General features: G+C 41.9%; 1 protein-coding gene across 5 annotated transcripts in view; it reads left to right on the top strand.

The window, feature by feature from the left end:
• The first annotated feature begins 723 nt into the window (after positions 1–723).
• WWOX (WW domain containing oxidoreductase) overlaps positions 724–22,865 on the top strand; it is a 688,154-nt gene continuing 666,012 nt past the window's right edge. For all 5 annotated transcript variants that reach the window (XM_090063746.1, XM_090063745.1, XM_090063748.1 and 2 more), the window contains exons 1-4: positions 724–882; positions 3,726–3,790; positions 4,419–4,476; positions 7,237–7,415. In XM_090063746.1, coding sequence (XP_089919872.1) covers positions 776–882; positions 3,726–3,790; positions 4,419–4,476; positions 7,237–7,415 — 409 coding nt within the window. In that variant the 5' untranslated portion in view covers positions 724–775. The remainder of the gene's footprint in view (positions 883–3,725; positions 3,791–4,418; positions 4,477–7,236; positions 7,416–22,865) is intronic.

Raw genomic sequence — 22,865 nt, 5'->3', positions numbered from 1 at the left:
CACTCCCCTCCCTGCCACCGGAGAGGCGGGTAAGGGTTGGCCCCGAGCCTTGTGCACACGCCACAATGGTTTACTTCGCCCTCAATTGAAGCAGTGTTTTTAAAGACCCACTGCTTCAATTTAGAGAGAATTAAACCTAAGTAAACCCCCCTGGCTTGCACAAATGCCCTTAAGCTACAGTTCAGGGTCTCACGATATGAGGGTCCTCTAAATAAGAAGAAAAAAAGGACATTTTCGTTCTGATATGACAAAAATATACATATATATATATACACACACACATACGTGTGTGTATGTATATGTGTGTGTGTGTGTATATATATCTATCTATCTATATATATATATATATATATATAGATAGATAGATATATATATGGCTCCACCATTATTATTCATATTGAGCTCATAAATTAGTGTGGAAACAGCAATAATGCATCTTAAAATTTCACGGCCTTGCACAGGGTGCGCTTTTTTCAGGATCCAAACTGGCAGCGCGCACCCCGTGGATCCGGACGCTGGAAAGGGGGCCCTCTCCTGTCCAACAACGCGCGTCTTTCTCCAGGTGCAACCCAAGGTGGTGCGGCTCAGGTTCAGAGCGGGTTAAGTCCCAGACAGACGTGACCGACGCGCAGAGCCGGGCCGGGTGGGGCGCGGAGCGGACTCCACGTCCCAGCGTGCATCGGGCGCCGCGCGGAAGGGGCGGGGCCGCGCCGCGCGGGGCGGGGCCGCTAGCCGTTGGACGCTGGCGGTTGGCGGTTGGCGACCGGCGGGGCTCATGGCCGCGCTGAAGTACGCGGGGCTGGAGGACACGGACAGCGAGGAGGAGCTGCCGCCCGGCTGGGAGGAGCGCACCACCAGGGACGGCTGGGTGTACTACGCCAAGTAAGGCGCTGCTCGGCCCTGCCCCGCGCGCACACGGCCGCCCCGGGCCCCGAGGGGCAGGGGAGCCCCTCCGCGCCGCGCGGGCCTGGGCTGAGAGCCGCGCCCCGCCCCCGCCTGCACACCTGCGTTCATGCACGCACATTCACACGTATGCTCGTTCACACGCACCCGCACCATGCTGCACGCACACTCACATGCACGCACACTATGTAGGAAGCATGCACATTCACATGGATGCACATTCACATGCACCTACATGTATGCATGCTATGTTGCATGCACATTTACTTGCACATGTGTATGCACACCCCACTGCAAGCATGCACATGTGCACACACCCACATGCGCACACACAATGCTGGAAGCATGCGCATTCACTGTTGCCCCTACACACGCGCATGCAACGCTGCAGGCATGCACATTCACACCCACCCACATGCATGCACACACCACTACAAGCATGCACATTCACATGTGTGTACACACTGCTGAAAGCATGCACATTTACCTGTATGCATGTTCACACCCACCCACATGCATGCACTCTATGCTGCATGCACATTCACACGCACATGTGCATGCACACATCACTGCAAGCATGCACATTCACAGGCACCCACATGCATGCACGCTGTGCAGCAAGCACTCCATTCACATGCACCCACATGCATGCACACCATGCTGGATGCACATTCACATGCATGCACACAACACTGGAAGCACGCACATTCACACACACCCGCATACACACACCCACAACGCTGCAGGCATGCACCCACGTGCATGCACACGATGCTGTAAGCACGCACATTCAGACATGTGTATGCGTGCACACAACTCTGCAAGCATGCACCTTCGCCTGCATCCACGTGCATGCACCTGTGCACACACGCCTGCATACATGCATACACTCAACATTGTGTACACACACACACTGAGTGTGCCACATGTGCAGAAGTGCAGACGTGTCCTTTGGGGTGCTCCTCACCCCATGTAGCCCTGCTGCCCTGCATTTCTTGATGAAATGACTTTATACCCCTCTGGGGCCGTGTGTGGTACATGTGCCACTGTAAGTGCAGGTTGTTGTCTGGCTTGTGCATTTGTAGCTTGGGGCTCAGTTCCTCTACGTGATGCTTTGGAAGTGTTGATTTGTTCCCGGTCATTGTGGGCTGGACTTGGATATTAAAATGAAGCAGGGGACAGAGCCAACTCTGCTTTATGTGCACATGTGAACAGGTGCAGCACTAGCCTGTGACCTGCTGTGTGAGAGATGAGACGGCTGTCCTGAAGGGTTTGTGACTTATTTCCACAAAACAGAGTTATGACATGGAGATACTTTTGGATGACTACAGTTTGGGGGCAGGGGTATGGCTTTCAGACATTTGGGGATGCAGTCACACATACATGCACAGGCGGTATTGTCTTGTGCTGGAAATTTCCTCCCAGACCACAGTGGTGGAGCACCACAGACAATAACTTAGGGGCACATTTTGGAAGCATCGTGTGGAAGTGCCACTTACTCTAGTTGGTTTAGTTTGCTACAGGTTTTGGCCAAGTCCCACAACTGCCACAACAGGCTTTTAAGTAGGCATAAAACTTAATAGCCTTAGGCAGAGTATGGGCATTTTGCAGGAGAGGACATTTTGAGAAGCGTTTCTTATGAGCAGCTGAATTTTCTGGGCCATCTCTTCACGCTGCTTTACCTGGGTAGTGGGAGTTGATCTGTGTCAAGTCTGGTTGATGGCAGCTGTCATAGTCCTAGCTTTGCTTCAACGTGAAGAACATTAGTGACATTGACTTGTCTTGCCCATGGTCAGAGGTCTTCCCTCCCCCCAGGTCTTGTCCTAGCAACGTTGAACAAGATGTTTCCTGCTTGTCCACTTACACTTTTCTCCAGTTACTAAATGAATGATTCATCCAACACCAGGTTTTCCTTTGCTTCCACTGATTTCTGGAAGCCTGATTTTTGCTGATCATCAATTAATATGTCTTTAAATACTAGGAAACCACTAGGTAACAGTAGACCCACTGCAGTAAGTGTGACCTGTTGTTCAGGCCACCCACAGACTCAGCCAGACGTTGCTGCAAGGGTTACACTTGAAAAGCATTTTTAAGCTTTGTTCTCCCAGACTCAGGAGCTAGAAATGTACTATTCTTTCTTTAAAATGAAAAATGAGATGATGTAATAACATTTTTGCCACTGGGCTTGTTCTTTGTTCAGTGTGGGGTGTTTCATAATATGGTTAAACCAGTTTGTGGAAGCACGGAGGTGGTTGGTTAGTTGTGCACGGCCAAAGATGGCAGAAGGTTGGGCACAGCGGCACCTTAGAGACTGGGTGCTTCAGAGAGAAAAGAGCTTCTGTAGGCAATGACCTCCTTTAGATGCTAGGAATACAGCCATCTCGCATGAACCAGTTGTTGAGAAATGTGCCATTTTCTGGCCCATGCCAAAGTATTCCTCACTCTTATGCCTGCAAGTAAATATCTCTGAGAAATGAAATGCCATCCTTGGATTAGGATTCAAACTCAGGTTTGAATAGGAGGGCCTTTTAGTCTGTTAATCTGTCCAGCTAGGTTTTGCTTAAAAGACTATCACTGCAGAGTCCGGTTACGATAGGCTGCACTTATGAAACTTATTTTAAGGAGTATTTAGTTTTAGGGATACTTACTTTTAGGGATATTAGCAGCTTGCTAAGGGACTGAGTTTTTTTACTCAACAGGTTTATACCACAGATAACTGCCAAATCGCATTGCTGCAGGAACTCTGCAGAGATGTTGTATTCGAAAGTTAATGCATCATCAAGCTATTGTTTAATTGGTTTTTTTCTCTTTGTTTTTTTTAGTCATCTGGAAGAGAAAACCCAATGGGAGCATCCTAAATCAGGCAAAAGGAAACGAGTTGCAGGAGGTTTGTGTTAGGTTTTTGTAATAGAGTACAAGTAAGTTGTAACGGATGATTGAAATGAGTGTGGGTTTATGGGGCTGTTTTATACAGATGTGGTCCCAGTCTGGTAAACGAAATCATGCTGGCAAACCTGGATGATTGCTGTAGGGCTTTGCGTGTATGCTGTACATATGGACTGACCTGTAGGACTGTAGCTTACGCAAGGCCAAAGTATTGCTAGCAGTGTGGGGGCTTTCTGCTTGTACTGGCTCAAAATGGATGTAGACTCAAGGCAAGGTTATGGGATCATGACACTCCTGCTCCAGTTGAATGGTGCAAATGGGCTGTAGTCCACCTGGAATTGCCCAGCAGAGAGTTCCCTTGGGGTAGGTGAGTCTTTTGCTAGTGCTGTTTCCATTTTCCCGTACTTTTTGCTCGTCTCGGAAGCAGAGAGTGTGACAGTTTCCTCCCCTTTATCTGAGCTGATTACCGGTGTAGGAGAAAACAAAATCTCTTGTTTACAAGTGCTTTCTCAGTTTATTTATCAGCAGAGATCTTGGTCAGGTGAATGCAAACTAAACCAGGGTATTCTACATACGACCCAACTCTCAACTGCTATATAAATGTGATGTTTTCTGTGGTGATGTTCTAGATCTGCCATATGGATGGGAGCAGGAAACGGATGAAAATGGCCAAGTCTACTTTGTAGAGTAAGTATGTAAAATAGAGAAAATTAATGAACAGAAGGGGGCCATGGCATAAAGATGTATTGTAGGGGTTGGCACCGTTTTTGGGCCGAGTGTCAAAAACCCCTCTATATTGACTTGGAAGGTGTTGGCATGCCGGGCAGGTGGCAGGGGAGCCGTGAGGGGCCTGAGCCTTGATGTGGCAGCACAGCCCCGACCCTTTCCCCGCTGTGCTCGTTGGGGTGCACATGCAGCCAGCGGCAAGCTGGGCCGGGGCTCTGGACCCTGGTGCAGCTGCTTGCAGGCTTGTGGCTACCTGCTCCAAGCAGCCTGGGCTCCATGGTTGGTGGCAGGGGCTTGCCCAGAGCCAGGGCCAGCTGTGGCATGCTGAGCAAAATGGCTTCACATGTCATGTTCTGGCATATGTGCCGGGGCTTGCTGACCCCGATGTATTGTCTTACTGAGCTATAGTGCTTTACAATGTTTTCAGTTAAATATACACAGAAAACTGTAAACTGAGACTTTATAGCTAAATACAACTTTTAAGGAAGTAATACAATCTAAACTTCCACCACATTGATATTTTTCTAAAGTCCTATGTTTAAACAGAAGAGCACTACATACTGTCATGAAGAATTAATAGTGACTTCTAATAGGACAGTTCTGCGTTAGTTGGAAGATTTCTAGTGCCTGCCTCCAATTAACCAGGAAAGAATATAGAAACAAATTTTTGGTAACATCAACTAAGGAAATAATTTAGATGAAAACAAAATGTCTCTTCTGTGTACAGAGATCGCAAATAAACTTGTATACAAACAGATCACATAGTTAAGAATTATTTTTTCTTCTTTGTTACCTAGCTTGTAATTGCTTACACAAAATGTGATCACATCTTTTAATAGTTCGGTGTCTTTAAGAACAACAGGAATTTTAGTGCTTACTGCTTAACAAGACAGTTATATGTATCAGTTTTTGTAAGCTGAAGTCTGTCATACATTGAGCATGCATACCTGGTATTATAAGGAGCGCTAAGCTTTCCTGGTTGGTGGCTAATACTATGATAGTTCTCAAAATGTATTGAATGTTGTACAAAAACAGAATTGACTGTCCCTACCTGGAACTGGTTACAATAAAAATGACAAAAAGAAAGGTTGAGCAAGATGAAATGGCAGAAGGTGTAAGCTCACAGAAGGATGGAGAGGAAAGAAAGATCGTAAGGAATAATGGGCCTTGCACAGTATTGGTAGGAAGGAGAAGGGAGGCAGTCAGCTGAGGGGGAAGAATATTGACACTCTAAATGGTAGAATGTGTAATCTATGACCTGAGACATTCATTTGTGTGAGCAGCGGCTACTGGTACATAGAGCTGATTGGGGGAAGTGGCGTGTTCTATCAGAGTATTCACAGATTTTTGTTGGGGAAAAGCTGAAAGAAATAATTTGGGTTGAATGGACTCTAGATAGTTCAACAAAAGAAAATTCTGGCTCAAAACTCTCGGTTTTGGATAAGTTTTATAACACATTGACTGCATTTCCCTACTGATCAGGGTGGATTTGATTTAAATGAAATTGATTTAAATCATGATTTAAATCACTGGTCATGAAGCCTTGATTTAGCAGTTTTCTACAAAAAGTGCATTCTTGTTGTTTGATATCCTTTACTCATTACATTTCTTGAAACTTCACGTTTAGTGGAAGGTAAGGGCTTGACTGTGTACACAAACTTGCAGAGGGACAATAGGGCTGATGGATGGGTAATCGGATCTGTTATTTCTCATCTCCGTATACTGCTGTTAACAAGGATGTTATCTCTGGAGACGACAAACTCCCTATGCCTGAAGAACAGCATTTGTGTTTGAAAGCTTGCAAAGAATTTTTTTCCAACTATTTCATTGGTCTGATAAAAGATATCACATCTACCCAATGAACCTTGTCTGCTGATGATTTTTGGAGACACAAATCCATAGTTTGAGAACTGAAACTAAGCACCGCAGAGATGCTTAATAGGATCTTCTAGACTAAGCACTGAGTCCCATTGGTTTTCTTTAATCTTTATGAATCTGTAGAGGAGCCTCTGGGAACCCCATAAGATTGGGCCCCTAATATAGTCCATGGCCTGCTGTGACCTATTTGTAAAACTTCTAAAAAGGTTACATGGATGTACTGTCTCAAATATAATTAGAAGTTATAATCCATATTTCATGATGATATCATTGGGCTTTAACATATAGAAAGTAGTTTTAATTTAAGATAAATTTATCTTTTTAAAAAATGCATCTTGACACACAATTTGATTAAATCAAAAAAAATCTGATTTAAATTAAAACAATCTTTTTTTTTTTAAATTGTTGATTTTTATCCACCTTGCTATTATCTTTTGGGAGTTGTAATTCAAACTCCATTCTTTCCTGTGAGCCAAGCTCCTTAGAGGACTACATCTTTCATCAGCTTTCCTCTAACTCAGCTTTTCCTGGTGCACCATGGGATGTGCTATCCACCAAGGGAGCCTGGTCCATAGAGGAGAATGAGGGCACCATGCACCTGAACTATGAGTCCCATGAGACAATGTAGAACAACATGGCAATGTGTAGTTTAATGTTGATCTTCCTCATTGTGAAGCATTTCAGCGTCATTTGGAAGCACTGAAACACATTTCAGTTCCGAGAATGTTTAACAATGTCAACTTGAAACTTTTTTTCCTTCTCAGTCTTTTCCCCTGTGTTTGCAGTCTTTCTGAAGAATATGGATACAGCAGAAATTAGTTTGAAATTTTGTTTCTTTTCCAGCCATATAAACAAAAGGACCACGTACCTTGACCCAAGACTGGCATTTACAGTGGAAGAGAATCCAGTCAAACCTACAACTAGACAGAAATATGATGGAAACAGTACTGCAATGGAGATACTTCAGGGTTGTGATATGAGTGGAAAAGTGGTCATTGTTACTGGAGCAAATTCAGGAATAGGTACGTTGTTATGAGACTCGAGGTAACTTTTATGGCTTATTGAATTCTATGCAGTTTTGAGCAGTGATGTTTGGTTTTTTCAAAATGTACGCACACTGAATTAGTCACGCTTTTGGATTGAAATTGCATTTAAATATTGTGTGTTTTGGACACTTGGTTCCCCAAAATCATTCTAGGCATTCATATTTGACACTGATCTGATGTGCTATGGTATATGTAGAGGCATACTGTTAGGACATCTTTAATTATATATTTGTTTTTAAAATTAAGAGTAGATTTTTTAATCCAAGACTAAGAAGGGTTTGTTCTTTTTCCTCCCAGAAGATGCTGTTCTATTTCTTTTCCTCCTGTTCTGGTTTACCAGTCTGGATTAATTCATACTCCTTGTACTTACAGTTATGATAAGAGGTCAGCAAACTATGGCTCATGAGCTTAATTCAGCCCATCCACAACTTCTTTTTTTAAATAAATCTGACATGTGGAGCTGGGATGTTGCTGACAATTCACTGGCATTTTGTAGCAGGTTGCAAGTATGCTGGTAGCAATTCAGTGGCAGGGACAGTGGGCACTGAGGGAAGAGTAACAGCAGCAGCTGGATTGCAAATGGTGGCCTGCCTTGGACCCGCTTGAGTTATTTAGCCCACCATTCTTAAAATATTGTTTACCCCTGGTTAAGGTACACACAGGTTGTCCCTCAAAGTATCCTGTTTCTGCTACTTAATTTTGCTGGATAGGGATTGGGTATTAAACGTGATAATTTTTCAACCCAGTACTCCATTGAGTTTACCAAAAACTTGCATAAAAATTATTGGTAGTCCTTAGTAGCTTTCTGAGGCTTACATTTTGACCCTTGAGCCATTATAACAACAGGTGAGTACAGTAGTCGGCGTTCAAATTAGAGCCACGTTTTTTTAAAGAGAAGCTGAAACCTTGCATCCTTGGGACACAAAGAGCAGTTTTGTGCCATGAGGTGCCTTTTGAGAGAGTTTTGTTCTGACTGTCCTTCATGCTGTTAGTTTCTTTTCAACTGTCTTAGGTCCAATCTGAAATAAGAGTTCATGAAAAAGTTACCATGTTGTAACTTGAAAGTTACATATTGTCAGTGGGGTTGCGCGAAGCTTCAGTTGCTGATTCAATTTCGAGGAGATTTGGCGGCTGAATCTCTGAATCTGAATCTAATCGGAAGACTAGTTAAAAAGTCCAAATTGATTTGAAGCTTCCAAATAGATTTGAAAAAGCTTTGAAGGTTTGGGCAGTCCCCATTCACTGCTGCAAGGAGCTACACCTAGGCTTCGTGCTGGGCCGGGGGGGGGGAAGGGTGGAGGAGGGGGAGGGGACCATGGGGGGACCCCTGCCAGGCCCCATCCCCTGCCTGCTCCCCACCTCCGCCGCCTGGCAGGAACCGGTGAATGTAGGGCTTCTTTTTTTTCTTTAAGTGCTGGGACCCTGGGGCTGGGTGGGGCAGTCATTGACGGGACTGGGAGAGTGGGCGGGGGATGGGGTCTGTTCGATTTGGAGATTCGCACTATTCGGTGGCGGCCAAATCTCCGAATCAGATTCGGACAGATTGATTTGGGACAGCGATTTGAATCGCTGTCCCCTGAATCAGCCAAATCTGAATCTGAAGCGAATAGTAGCCTCTTTGCACAGGCCTAATTATCAGCACATCCCTTATTTTAACTTTGAGCTTTGTCATTCACAGAACCTATTAGGGTTTAATAAACATGGGTGCGTCTACTTGTTTATTAAGGCATTGTAGTTACTGTGCATTAAACTTAGTGCTTGCATAGCCAAGTATTAAATCAATGCACAGCAGCTGGCGCTACTGCACAGTGGTGCTGGTGCACGGATTTTTACAGAAGCTAAGTGTGCAGTAGCCTAATATCACGGGAATTGTCCAGCACGCTATTGCACAGTGTTAGTAGGCTACTACACAGTTAGTGTGTCATGTAGACGCACCCTGTTATAGGTATACCAGAGCTCGGCATACTTCTCTAAACAAGCATTGCTGTACGTGCAACAAATTTGATGATGCAAATGTATAATTGGTTTGTTTACTAAAAGATGGACCTTTTTAGCTGTATGTAAGACTTTCTTAAACATTAACAGGGAGGAGTTAATGAAAACAAGTTTTTTATATGATTTCATTTATTAATGTAAAGCATTTTTTATTGTAGCATTTTTTTAATTCGCATCTGCTTGCGGGATTTTGCTCTTCACAAATAATCTGGGGCTGGGTGAAGCTCATCTTAAGTGGGAAAGAAGTTGTAATTTAGATTTTGAGTGAAACAAAAGTGGAGCAAGTTTCCTTATGCTTAGTATGAGAAAAGGGTTTGGCATCTCATTAAGGTGCATGGTACTTGGGACAAGATTTCTTTCTCTGCTTGCCAATGAAGATTAATATTTCAGTACCTGGTGGTTAGAGGCGTGTACAAGCTTCTTGGTACTAGCATTGGCTGCCAGTGTCTATTAAATATCTTGAGAGTCAGCTGCAACATGTTAATCTGTCAAGGTAATGGGAAGCTATGTTTTAAGAGGACAAAACTGTAAGAGAGACTGGGCAGGAAGTATAATCCTAGACCAGTGGGACCAACCTTTTTGGCAAGTGTGCCATACAGTAGTCTCATATCATCCCCTAGTGCAATTCTCATCTCCTTCCCTTGTCTGAATTGCTCTCTGCTTCCTGCCGTGCGCCCTCTCCCCAGCTTCTTGCTCTGCTTTTGGCTTCCTGCCCTATCTGCTCCTGTGCTCCCTGTCCCCTCTCTGGTCTGTTGCATGTCACTTGCAGAGGCTGCCCGTGCCCTTGGATGTACGCATGTCACAGGCTTGCCACTCTTGTCCTAGACTTAGCTGTATTAATTATATATTGCAACAATCTCTATCATTTATTGGCCACTGCATTCCTCAGCATGGAGGAGAGGCCAAATTAACTTTATTTCCCTGTCTGATTAAGAGCACATGTAGTAGTATTAAATACAAACACATACAGGTGCTTGGGCCTTTTGACCCTGACCAATCCCAGAATGCACCCCACTTTTTTGACATCCAGCCACTATAAGAACTTAAAGCATGCATCTTGTTATGAGACTGTGTGAACTGTGAGCTTAGCTACATGAAGGGTAGCAAAAGATAATTTGAAAAAACTGCAGAGAACTATTCAACCCTCTCCTGACCTCACTGAGCAGATTGCAAGGCAACGGGACTGCGTATGGGTGTTGCATGTGCCACGGTGCAACAATAAGCTAATTACCCACTATCGGTGTAGCTCCGCATCCTGGCCAGGATAAGAAATATTGTACTACCAACCTTATGGTGTTGTGGGGATGAACTAGACCTTGGCCTTAGGCTGTGCCACGTGGTCAGGATATGTGGACGAGAAAGCCTTAAGTTCATATGTTAGTCAGCATAGCGTAGAACACCTATAAATGCTTAGGCTAAAATTGTGGCCCATAAGCCTCAAATCTCTTGGTTGCTCTTGCATATTTGTTATCACTGCAGATTTTAGCTTTGCATCTGTCACTTGTTACCATATGGTGTGGAGCAAGAGGCAGGAGAGTGATTACAGGGTTAGCATGTTAAATAACTTGTACTATTTCAAAGGTCTTTGGGGCTCAGGTACAGGACAGTTTGGGAGACTTGTCCTGGTTTGGTATATTGTCTTGACCTTCGTATGTTAGATCTAAATGTGAGCTTCGTTTTTCCCCCTTCATTGCTTGTTGTAATGTGAAGGAGAGAACCGTTCCTTGCTTTCCTCCAAGTTTACTGCGCTGCTTTGCCCATAGGACTTGCCTGCTAACGTTCTTGTCCCGATCATAGTGTATTGCGAAATTTTCTTGAGACTGCCCCATCCATAAGAGTTAGGACTAGAAATCATCAGATACTGAGCTCTAGTGTCAACTGAGTTACCTGCATGTTCTATGGCTTTTGGTACAGAACTTAATCTCTGCACATCTGGAACAATTCTTTGAGGACTAATTAACCGTTGTATAATGTTCTGAAAGTATAAATTACTGTATCAATGTTGAGAGTGATCTGATTTTGATTGGATGTTCTTGACGAAAATACTGCTGGAACCCACACACCTTATTTTCCCTTCCCTCAAAGTTTTCCTTTAAGATTTACCTTCTTTAGAGCTAACACTTCATCCAGAGCAAGTTCCACTATAGAGAAAGATGTTAACATTAATAGGAGCATTGAATTTATGCTGGAATGTTTTGGCTTTTCTAATGGTTGCTTTCCTGTGTGTATTTTTGTGTTGCTTTAAAAATATCACTAGGTATGTTTAAGAAATTAAAGGGTTGCTTTTGCAGAGGTGCATCTAGGATATATCCCAGGAGCAAAGTAATATATATTAAAACTGCTGGTTTAAAAAAAAAATGAATTTATAAAAATGCGACCATTGGCCACTTGAAAACATAGGTAGTTCATGTTTCCCCCTGGTACTTGAGTCTTACCAGGGAGCCTCTGCAAACTGTACAAAAAAATTGCTGTTCCTTGAGGTTACAGCATGGGCATCTCTATTTCAATTTTCTGACTTAATTTTATGTATCTTATAATAAAAATATTTTCTTGAATTTTGCTTAGTGTTAAGATGCATTGAATTGAGTAGTCCTAAATGTCACATAAGAAAATGAGTTTATAATTTCACAGTGCAATAAAACTAGTAAAATTAAAAACAAAAAACACACGTTTGATTCATGAATGCTTTTGTGTTCTCAACCCATTGGTTGTTAGAAATGTGAACCTTACTTCTTTTCGGTTTTAAGCTGTATGCTTAACTTCAAGCATCAGTTATTTCCAGTACAGTAAATTCCCAATACATAAGATTTAGACTCCCAATACAAAGATTTTACAGGACTGAAGCTTTAGTATGGTGACAAAGAAAACCCTTAGTTTGTAGCTTGGCTTTACTTGTACAAAAATTCCCTGTTCATTATTTGTCCCACTAGAGGGCTGTGTTGCCATTTGAAAACACAGGACAAAAGAGGGAACCATAATATTTTCCTCCTTTATTTTTGGTAAATTCTTTTGAATCTTTGTAATCTGGGTTGTATATTTTTATTTTTTAGTAGTAAAGTTCAAGTTTTGCAAAGCTTGTTGATTGTTTCATTTAATTTTCTTTTTTATATAAAGAGACAATATTTTAAACTGTACCTGCAATTAATTTTGCCAGATGATACAACAAGTAGCTTTTAATAGTCTATATATTTTTGGGGGGAGTGGGAGAGAGGATGGTGACGTGAATAATAAGATTTTCTAGGAATTATACAAAGATTACAATAAAGGTTCATAAAAAGGTGTATGACCTTGAGATGGCATGTACCTAAGCTTTTGTTTTCTGAACTGTTGTACCTTACCTATTAACCGTAAAAATGAAAATGAAAGTAGTGTAAGCAGTATAAATGAAATATTGCTGTTTATGCAGTATTACTATTAAAGTATGCATATTTGTGTATTGTAGCAGACTATGGAAAACATTAGGGGAAAATCCAGCTCCAGTCCAGTTCATCCTATCCAATCCAGCTCATCCAGAGGGTTTTTTTAAACCCCTGTAGTTTATGTATGCACTCTATAAAGCCATTGTTTGCAGAGGCTTTTTTATTTAAAGAATGAGAAATCATTGTATTTTAATATATTAAGGTCAAAACAATCAGTTGCAGCACATCTAAGGGATGCCCACATCAAATGAGCTAGGAAATTGCAGGCATTTTTGGTTTTGCGCATTTTATTTTTTATCCGAATACTGAAAGAATTCCTATAACTTTCTATATTTAACATACCTGAACTATATAAGCATTGTATTTCTGTAACGTTTAACTTCACAAGTTTTCTTTCTTTCTTTTTTTTTTTAAACATATCACTTTCAGTAAAAGTGTCTTGAGCCTTAATTGCTTCAACATCAGGGGCCACCTACCTGCTTCTGTTAAATAAAATATTTATTTATCACTTGGTGTTGTATCACCAAGAGACCCAATCCAAATGGACTACTTGGTATACAAAGCACTGTTAAAAACACCCACAGTACATACAACACAGTCCCTCATTACTTTATAATTCTTCCGAGAACAAAAGCTTGTGTGAAAAGTCAGACAAGAAAACTGATATTTTTAACAATTTCTTTGCCTCTGTTTTCTTTAACAGGGACCGGGACATCCCACCTACCAGAGGTAGGGACAATCTTGGGGAAAGCTCTGTCAGGCCTTGAGTCACCGCAGATCTAGTTAGGGATCTTTTGGAAGGGCTAGACATTTTTAAATCTACAGGTCCAGATGCCCTCCATCCAAGTGTGTTGAGGCAGCTGGCAGGGGTCACCGCGGAGCCCTTGGCCCAGCTGTATGAGCATTCGTGGTCATCTGGCCAGGTGTTGAGGGATTGGAAACTGGCTAATGTGGTCCCAATTTTCAAGAAAGGGAGGAAGGAGGACCCAAGTAACTATAGGCCTGTAAGCCTCACCTTGGTGCTCGGGAAGATCTTAGAGAAAATCATCCAGGAGCAAATCTGTGGGAGGCCTGCAGGGGAGATCATGCTCAGGGGCAATCAGCATGGGTTCATCAAAGGCAGGTTCTGCTGATTGCTTTTTATGACCAAGTAACTAAGTCCTTGGACGATGGTGTCACCGCAGACGTAGTCTTTCTAGACTTTAAGAAGGCCTTTGACACTGTCTCTCACCCGATCCTCATCAGCGAATTAAGAGACTCTGGCATTGATGCCTGCACAGTTGGATGAGTAAAAAATTGGCTGATGGGGTGCACCCAGAGAGTGGTGGTGGACGGGTCGTACTCAACCTGGCGAGATGTGAGCAGTGGGGTACCCCAGGGCTTGGTCCTCGGGCCCGCACTGTTTAACATCTTCATCAGCAACTTGGATGAGGGGGTGGAAAGCACGCTGTCCAAGTTTGCTGATGACACTAAGATGTGGGGCGAGGTGGACACACTTGAACGGAGAGAGAGGCTGCAAATAGATTTAGACAGACTACAAAAATTGGCAGACGAGAGTAGATGGGGTTCAGTGTAGACAAATGCAGGGTGCTGCACCTCAGGAGAAGGAATCCACAGCATACATACAGGCTGGGGAGTTCCCTCCTTGAAAGCACAGAGGCAGAATGGGATCTTGGAGCCATTATTGACTCCAAGATGAGCACGAGCCGCCAATACCAGACCACAGCCAGCAAGGCCAGCCATACCTTGTCATGCATCCAGAGGTGCATCTCAAGCCAGTCCAGAGAGGGGGCTCTTTGCAACTTTGATCAGGCCGCAGTTGGAGTACTGCATCCAGTACTGGGCGCTGCACTTCAAGAGGGATGTGGCCAGCCTGGAGAGGGTTCAAAGGAGGGCTACCCGCTTGGTGAGAGAGCAGCAGGGCAGGCCCTACGAAGAGAGACTGAGGGACCTGAACCTGTTCAGCCTCAGCAAGAGGAGGCTGAGCGGGGGACCTGGTGGCTGCCTACAAACTCATCAGGGGAGATCAACAGCAAATAGGTAGAGCCCTTTTCTCCCCAGCACCACCTGGGGTGACGAGGAAGAATGGTAATAAGCTGGTGGAGAATAGGTTTAGGTTAGAGATCAGAAGGCAGTATTTTAGTTAGGGTGGCCAAAATCTGGAACCAACTCCCCAGGGAAGTGATCCTTGCCCCTACCTTGGGCAAATTCAAGAGGAGGTTGGATGATCACTTGTCTGGGGTCTTGTGAACCCAGCATTCATTCCTGCCTGTTCAGGTCCCTCCTGACCCTAGCTACTATGAAACTATAAGTCATCCTGTTACTACTACTCCTGCTGCTGCTGCTGCTATCTGTACAGAGTTGCATTATTAGGAAGCTTTATAATATTGGATTGAGGTATGTGCTATATGCCTTCTCAATCTGTTTGGGATAATCCAGCCTTAAATTTTCTAAAAGTTTTGATATGTATGTTTCCCTTCTTTTATTCCCATTGCTGTTTCTCTTTCTGTCTCTCAAATTGCCTGTGATAATAGACGCACCCCGCTTTGTCTACTGATGTTTGACTTGTGACATGTCATTTACCTATAACCTTACCTATCTATAATATGCACCTGATCAATCTATTAGTAAAAGTTAGAGATCAGAATAGGTGTACAGGTTATAGCCCAGTTCCTAGTTTTGTAATACAGCACTTAAGTGTCAGAATCCAAAAATCCTCATTGCTTGGATCACTGTTTTTGGCTATAATTTAAATTTAAAGAGAAGATAAGCTCTGAACCTGCAAAGCATCTTCTGGAAACAGAGGAGTACAGGACAGATGGAGCTGTCCCATGTGCCTCTGTTCCCCAGAGAAGCGTGAGGAGGGTCAGGCTGGGAAGGGCTGCAGCAAGAGCAGGCACTATGTGGTTTTGCGTGATCACAGAACCCTAGTGAGGCAGGAGTGCATGTGCCAGAGCCTGTCTAGTCTGGCTCTGCCGAAGAGCAGTTCTACCTGGTCACAGCAGTGCCCATGCCAAGGCACCTCTGAGACGGTATTGTGGCAACCTGGGCTTTTGTGGCAGCCACTGATCTAGTAGTTCCACGTAGCTTCTGCCAAACCTGTGTGGCTCTTGCAGCAGATGTTCTGGCACGGTGTGAAGTGCGTTTGGATAAGACACAGCTGTTAAAGTGTATGTGGCAGATGCTGGAGGGTGCAGGTGTGTCTCCATGTGCTTTCTGTTAGCTGTTGGGTGGCCACAGAAGCCCTCTTCAGTTGAAAAGGTGATTTTATTATGCCAGCATAAAGAAGGATTCTTCTATGTAGTATAGACAAGGCCTGAGTGTGCCTATATAGGGAGTTAGTGCAAAATAACTAGTTGCCACTAGCTATTCCTGGCTTTTTCCTTTCGTAGACAATCTCTAAGTTTCAGAGCAGATAAGGTTCTTGTCCCATTTGCTACTTGTAAAAGCACTGCACTTACGGGTTTCTAAGAGAACAATGAGAGGCCTCACAACACTTTTGGGCAATGGCTGGGAGACGGGTACATTTATATGAGCAACTAACATGTAAAACACAAAAAAAGTGTATGGGGTGCTCCAAGAGGTGTTGTCTGCAAGGTGAAGCTGAAAGCTCAGGAAACCCAAGGCCATTTTTCCATTGTGTTATGCAATTGGCCGTTGTCAACTGCAGGTTAAAACCAGATTTCAAATCACTGAACCCAATTTGGCATTTTTATACTGTTTTGCTCTTACTATGTATAATATTCCCAAACTATTAAAAGAACCTCTTGGACCTGTGTAATTTATTTTTTATGGAGTTAGCTGGAAATGGGATCAGATTTTCATATTGCTTTTTCATGTCCATTTTGATGAATCTATTTATTACTTCTGTAATGAGTAGTACATATGGTTGGTTAGCCAAGTTATTGAACTTTATCAACCTTGGCTGAAATTCACAATGCACGCCAAACTTGTAACATGTAAGAAATTACATCTGGACTAAAAGGTTCAATAATGATTACTTTTATAATGGAATCTTTTCACATAGGGTGGGATATAACTGTGTGCCTATGACATACTTCCTTATTAATAATTTTTAACACCTGAATGACATGTCTGTAGAATAAACATTTTCACTAACGTTGCATGTTCAGTTCTATATTATTGAAAGGTTAAAAAGACTTGAATCCATCTGCTGTTTCTTGCAAAAGCATCTTGCATATGATTTGCATGTAGGTTTTTCTGCTTAGAAACACTGATATATCCCCTTTCTGAGGATTCAAATTTGAAATGAAGTGTCTAGTCATCATTTCTTTATCAATATGGGACTTATTACTTGCAATGTCTTGCAGTCACATAGTTAAAAATCCCTACCACGACAGTAGTACTTTTTTACTGGGTTTTGTTGTATATTAGGGTTCTTCAGAAGATTATTTTTTGTAAAATAAAAGAATAACTATCCATTTACAGAGTTTTTAATGTTCTTGTCTTCTGAGAAAGTGGTACAATTCCACGCAGAAAAATGGTCAAGAATTTCTTGACTCTGCTGTATGATAGTACTAATAAGCTTGTAACTAAGCTTTAATTTTTTTGCATGAGAATTTCCGTTTAGCTTTTTAATGTATCAGCTTGTCTTTTCTGTTGGTACCCAACTCTTTTGTGGAGCTTGTAAGCTCAGAAGGAGAAAAGCTCCCTCTAAACTTCTCATGAAGAGCTGATTAATAGAGAGCTGACTTTATTTTATTTTAATTTATTTGTAGGAAATTTGAATATCAAACTCTAACTCTGATGGAGGGGAAATATAGGGCTGTTACAGACAAGGGGTAATATCATGCCTTCATTGAAGAAGATGACAAAACTTCCATTAAAAATCAGTGAGACCAGACTTTCTCCTAGTATATGTAGTATACTACAAATGCATAAAAGTAAGATGGGGATACTCGTAATGAATGGCCGTATATATTGTCTGCTCTGTTCCTCTTCATACATTTATTTTGTAATAGTCTTGCTCAAAAACAGTTCAGGTTGATTTTTGAGACTTGGGTTTTAAAAGCTAATACTGTTTATAGCTGTTGGTTTTGTTATGCTTTTTACAATAAGGAATTTTAATATTCATTATATTATCTTACCGGGTTGATGGTCCTTCATTACTTTAGGTAGTTTTTTAAGCTCCCTTTACTTTTTTGCTACCTTTATCTTATTCCCTGGAAACTAGAACTCAGTATTTGTTCAGTACTTCTCCCTGTCTTCCATTACTGGCCTTCTCCTTAAATTTTGGACCTTTGCATATCCACTCGAGCACACAGACAGCCTGATTTTTGATCCTCTTCTTATGTTTTTCTCTTCCTTGTGCTTCATTGTATAGCGTTCAGTCTATCACTAATTACGCCTTTTAGATTTCATACGTAGTGGTTTTTAATACTTTTCCCCACTGCATTAAGCTGACTCAGTATTGAAATTGCTCTTCCCTCCCCAGCCCCAAATAAATGGGCAAACAACCCTTGGGTTCCTGAAATCTTAACATGTTTGTATTATGGCATTTGATGAGTTCTGTGTTGAATTCAGTTATCTCGTAGTCACTGGTTTGAAGTGGCTGTTCTCATTTAGTTCTTCCTTGGCGCAAAGAAATAGTTCAGGTTAATTTCTCTGGCTCCAGTTCCTTCTTTCTGGATCATAACAGTTTCTGTGTAAATAAGGAACTTAAATGCAGGCAAACAAGCATCATAAGTTTAAAATATTTCATTTACATTTTGATCTGTGGTTTGGCATAGCAAGCTGCTCCAGACGTATTTTATTCTTGCTGTCCTTTGTTCTTTTTGATTGCAGAATGTATTTCTCGGTCATTTCTTCCTCTGGCTTTTTATTCCTGGTCCAAATAATTTTACCACCCCTCAAACTAGTTCCTCAGCATTGTAAGTGATTTTTATAGATAGCCCAGTCATTCCACTGCTTCTTTCTTTTCTTTCTCTTCTGTGTGGAAAATATCAATCAGTAGTGACTGGAGCTGTTCAGAATATACACACGAACGGATACTTTCTGTCTAAATTCATCAGCTTTTGAATTCAGGAAATGTGTGTGAAATAGTTTTGTGCTGTAGTTCTTTGTGGTTAGTCAAAACACCATCGTGGATGTTCGCTCTTGTCACTTTGGAAAAGCCGCCCTTCCTATTTCTGAAGATCTGGCCCAGGATTTCACAGTCTTGCAGATTTCAGTTGTGGTCTCTTCCCACCTCTTTCTGGCTGGCATTAAAAATACTCCCTGGTTTTATATAACAGCACTTTTCAAACATCGTTTATGACGCTTGACCTTCTAGGAGGTAATTTCCTTATCATCATGTAACACACAGACCAGCTAATGGTTACAAAGACTGATTTGCCTAAGGTCATAGTGCTGTATTTTTTTCCCCCACTTCTCTCCCCAATATCCCTAGTATAGGGGTAAAACAAAATTATAATGCATGTCATGGGAGTCACTGCTTTGGTAGGAAGAGCCAAGGTTGCATCAACTTGGAAAATTAGTGCTCCCAACCAGAGTTGTTAACAAAGTTCTCAAAGAAGATTTACTAGTGTTTATTTGGGTCTGTCCCCAACCTTAATACAGTTGTTCTGAGAGATGTGAACCAGTTTTACTTACATCAGTGGATGCTAACTTGGAAGCATATTGGTGCAGTGCTTGTAAACCTGAACTATGTTATTGCTGGTTGAAGCACGCAAGAACGAGGGGCATGGAAATGTGGTGAAAAGCTCATTTTGGCACTCTGAGTTTGGCTTGTGGGCTACATTTGGGAGAAGTTTTCTAATAAACTGGAGAGGATTTAGGTTTGCTGACACCCTCTGCTTACATCTAAACTAAATCCTGTAGGTAGTTTTTCAAAAGGTAGTCAGTTTTTCAGTGAAGTCTAAGTTGTATTTCATTCTTGGAAAACCAGCATGGTGGGGAAGGGCAGGCATTTTTAAAGCTGTAAAAGAGGGTATGGATGTTTTCCATAGCAATATCTGAAATAGATACTGAAAAGGCAGAAGTATTTCTCATCTGTCTTAAGTGTTTAAGAAACAGAAGTTTATTGTTCCTGACCTCGGGGGAACCTTTGCTATTTTGGATTGGGAGAGGAGTAGGAATTAGGCTGGATACTTTGTGACCTTGGGTGAGTTATGTTTACTAGATCCTCTCTCTCTCTAGCTCTCAAAGGGTTTTGTGCTTTTTAGTTCTTTCAGAGAAGTATTGCAAAGCATATTTTGTTCTAGAGTGCAAGACATTTAAGGCCAGTTGCTTGTAGAGGTGGAGATGGAACACACAACCCTAAACTATTGGTTTTAGACCATTACTGTATCTAGGTGCACTTTCTTTTCTGGTTGCTTTTTCAGGATTTGAAGTTTCAGCTGAAAATAGATTTTGGGATTTCACCTGATCCCAAAAAATGCACAGAAGGACCTGGCAAAGCATTGCATGGTTTAAACAAATTGTCACCAAGAATGTCCATCTCCAATACAGCCATCCCATTTCTTCCTGGGCTCTTGCCTACACTGGTGGCTTGCCTGGGTTCCAATTTCTGATGGCCAGGTGCTATTTAAACTGCTGGATGTAAACCTGTGGTTCAGAGATGAGCACTTGCTTGAAACTCAGCTAGGAAGAATCTCATGCCATCAGTGAAACGAGGCTTTCATGTAAATGACTCCTATTTCTTGTTTGTTTCCGATGCTCTTTGTATTTGTGTAGACGCTTTATGTTAATACTCTTCTTATTCTTCATCTTTTGTTTCAGAACAACTCCATCTCCTGCCTCACTTTGTATGTTGGAACTACATGACGGAGCCTTTGAGTTACATAACAGCTCCCCTTCTCCCTCTTTCCTACGTAGCTAAAAGCACGTCTAAAAGGTCTGCCAGTTTTGAACTTGGGAGGTCGGTACTTATTCTGTTCAAATGGAGCCTTCTTAAAACAAAAAGGCTCTTGTTTCAGGAGGTAACCCAATGCTGTGCAAATCCCAAAGCCTTCACTTCACACTTCTGCATCCTCTATTGCTTGTTCTCCAGCATCTATCTCTTTCTTTCCTTGCACCAGAAGAAACTCTTTAAGATGAACTGCATCACTCCAGTATTAAATTCTCTTCCCAGCACCCTGAAGTGACACTGAAATGTAATAAAACTTTTCCTCACTGCATAATTAAGCTAATCATTCCTACTTTGCATTCCCAAAAGGACAGAGGTTCAGGGAGAGATGCCAAAAATCAAACACCCTTGTGTTCCAGTCTTTGCCCACACATTTTTGTACTACAGATTGTAAGCTCTGTAGGGCAGGAGTCTGGTTTATCATATTCTGTAAAATGCCTAGCATACATTTTAGACACTACACTGTTTGTGTAAATGAATAATAATAAATATTTAAAGATTGTTTTAAGAAACTTGGTTTGGTCCAGTTTGTACAAGTAGATTGCACAGTAGTGTTGTAGAGAGCTTGGAGAATATCCTGAAATAACTTGCTGGTTCATAGTTGCAGGATCCAGTACTTTTTAGCTGACAGCACAGTGTTATTCTGGCTCAGATGAAATATTCCTCTTTTAATTTTATTAAGTTTTCTTATATTAATATTGTGCTGTTGTACATGCCAGTAGAAGAGTAAAAACATGCAGCCTTTTATTTTTTAAATGCTTAATTAGGACTCCGTTCAGCAGTACAGAAACCCCTGACACTGCTGGCTTACCAGAGAGCTGTTCAAAAATGTTTGTACTCAGAAAGAAACCGGAGAGTTTTTGGCTTTTTTTTCCCCCTCTGTTTTGCTTCAGTGGGAAACATGCTTGTGTGTTATTTGAAATCATCACTGATACAAAACAGTGAGTTTTTCCCTTGTCACATTTCCTTAGATTCAAACATGTGCATCTGATGGGCCTAATCAAGACAACCTTAGAAACCAAAACTGCACAAAGTTATATTCAGACCACCTCAGGAAGGGGTTTGTGGGGAAGGCTCTGAAATAAGTAAGGAAAAACTCACTTGGGAAGAGAAAAGGTAGTGTGTGTTCTTCTTGTGTGCCCCCGCAGAACATTTTGTGGAAGGTTGGAAAGAAATATATTTTTGGTGGAAGAAGTTTGTGAAGTATCGGTGTTGGAGAGAGGGAGAGGATGTTAAATACAAAGTTTTGAGCAGCTGTTGCTGGTGACAGTTCGGAGTGGTTTCTGTAGTTGCAAAGCCCAAATGTAGCTATTAATGTTAGTTGAATTATTAATGATTTTTTTCTCTGTTATGGGTTTTCCTGGCAAAATTTTCAGCTCGCTAGAAGAGAAATTACAATTGTTTTTTCACCGCTACAGTAATATATACTTAAACACTGCTAATCTCAAAAGTATCAGTATTTGCAGGTGGGCTGAGTTCATAACATTTTCTGATTGGCTTACTGGCAGTCTTAAGCTGTTTATAAAGTAATCCTGTGCAGTCACAGAATCAGCTGGGTCTGACCCCATGCATCTGATAAATCTTTCCTATGACATCAGTGGGTGCCCTGCTGTTGCCTTAGCTGTCGTTGGGACTAGCCTCATAATAAAAATCTAGATGCAAACTGTTGGGCAAGAATTGTTTGTCCCTTTGTCATAAGAAGAAAGAGCACACAACCCACATGTGGTCTAGAAACGCATTTCCACAGCCTGCTACATATACGATGACATGAGTTTCAGATTTAAGTAGATGAACTGGGGCCAATTCAAGTCCATCGTTTCTTTTAAAGAGGTATCTAAATTTGGGAAGAAGCGGAAGTGAAAAGTGTGCTTTTGAAGTGAAGGTATTAGTCATGTATTATTTAAAAATGAACATAACTTGTGCATGTCACTTAGCGTGGTTCGTGTCATGGTAAATGTGCCCCTTTAGATGTGTAAGCTTGCCATGTAAGGTTAGTTACTGCGAAGTTGCGTTCAGTTGCTCCTGGAGGAAGGTGAAGAGACTCTGGGCTATGTTGTTTATTAAAAAACAGTTACAAAGATAAAGGGAAAGAAGCATTATCAGTTTTCATAAAAATATTAAAAACAATCATTCTGGGCCAAATTC

The sequence above is a fragment of the Crocodylus siamensis genome, chromosome 9 (assembly GCF_052110815.1).
Source record: "Crocodylus siamensis isolate JL-2025a chromosome 9, ASM5211081v1, whole genome shotgun sequence".
Classification (NCBI taxonomy): domain Eukaryota; kingdom Metazoa; phylum Chordata; order Crocodylia; family Crocodylidae; genus Crocodylus; species Crocodylus siamensis.
Note: the sequence above shows the minus strand (reverse complement) of the source record. Positions and strands in the feature narration are given on the sequence as shown.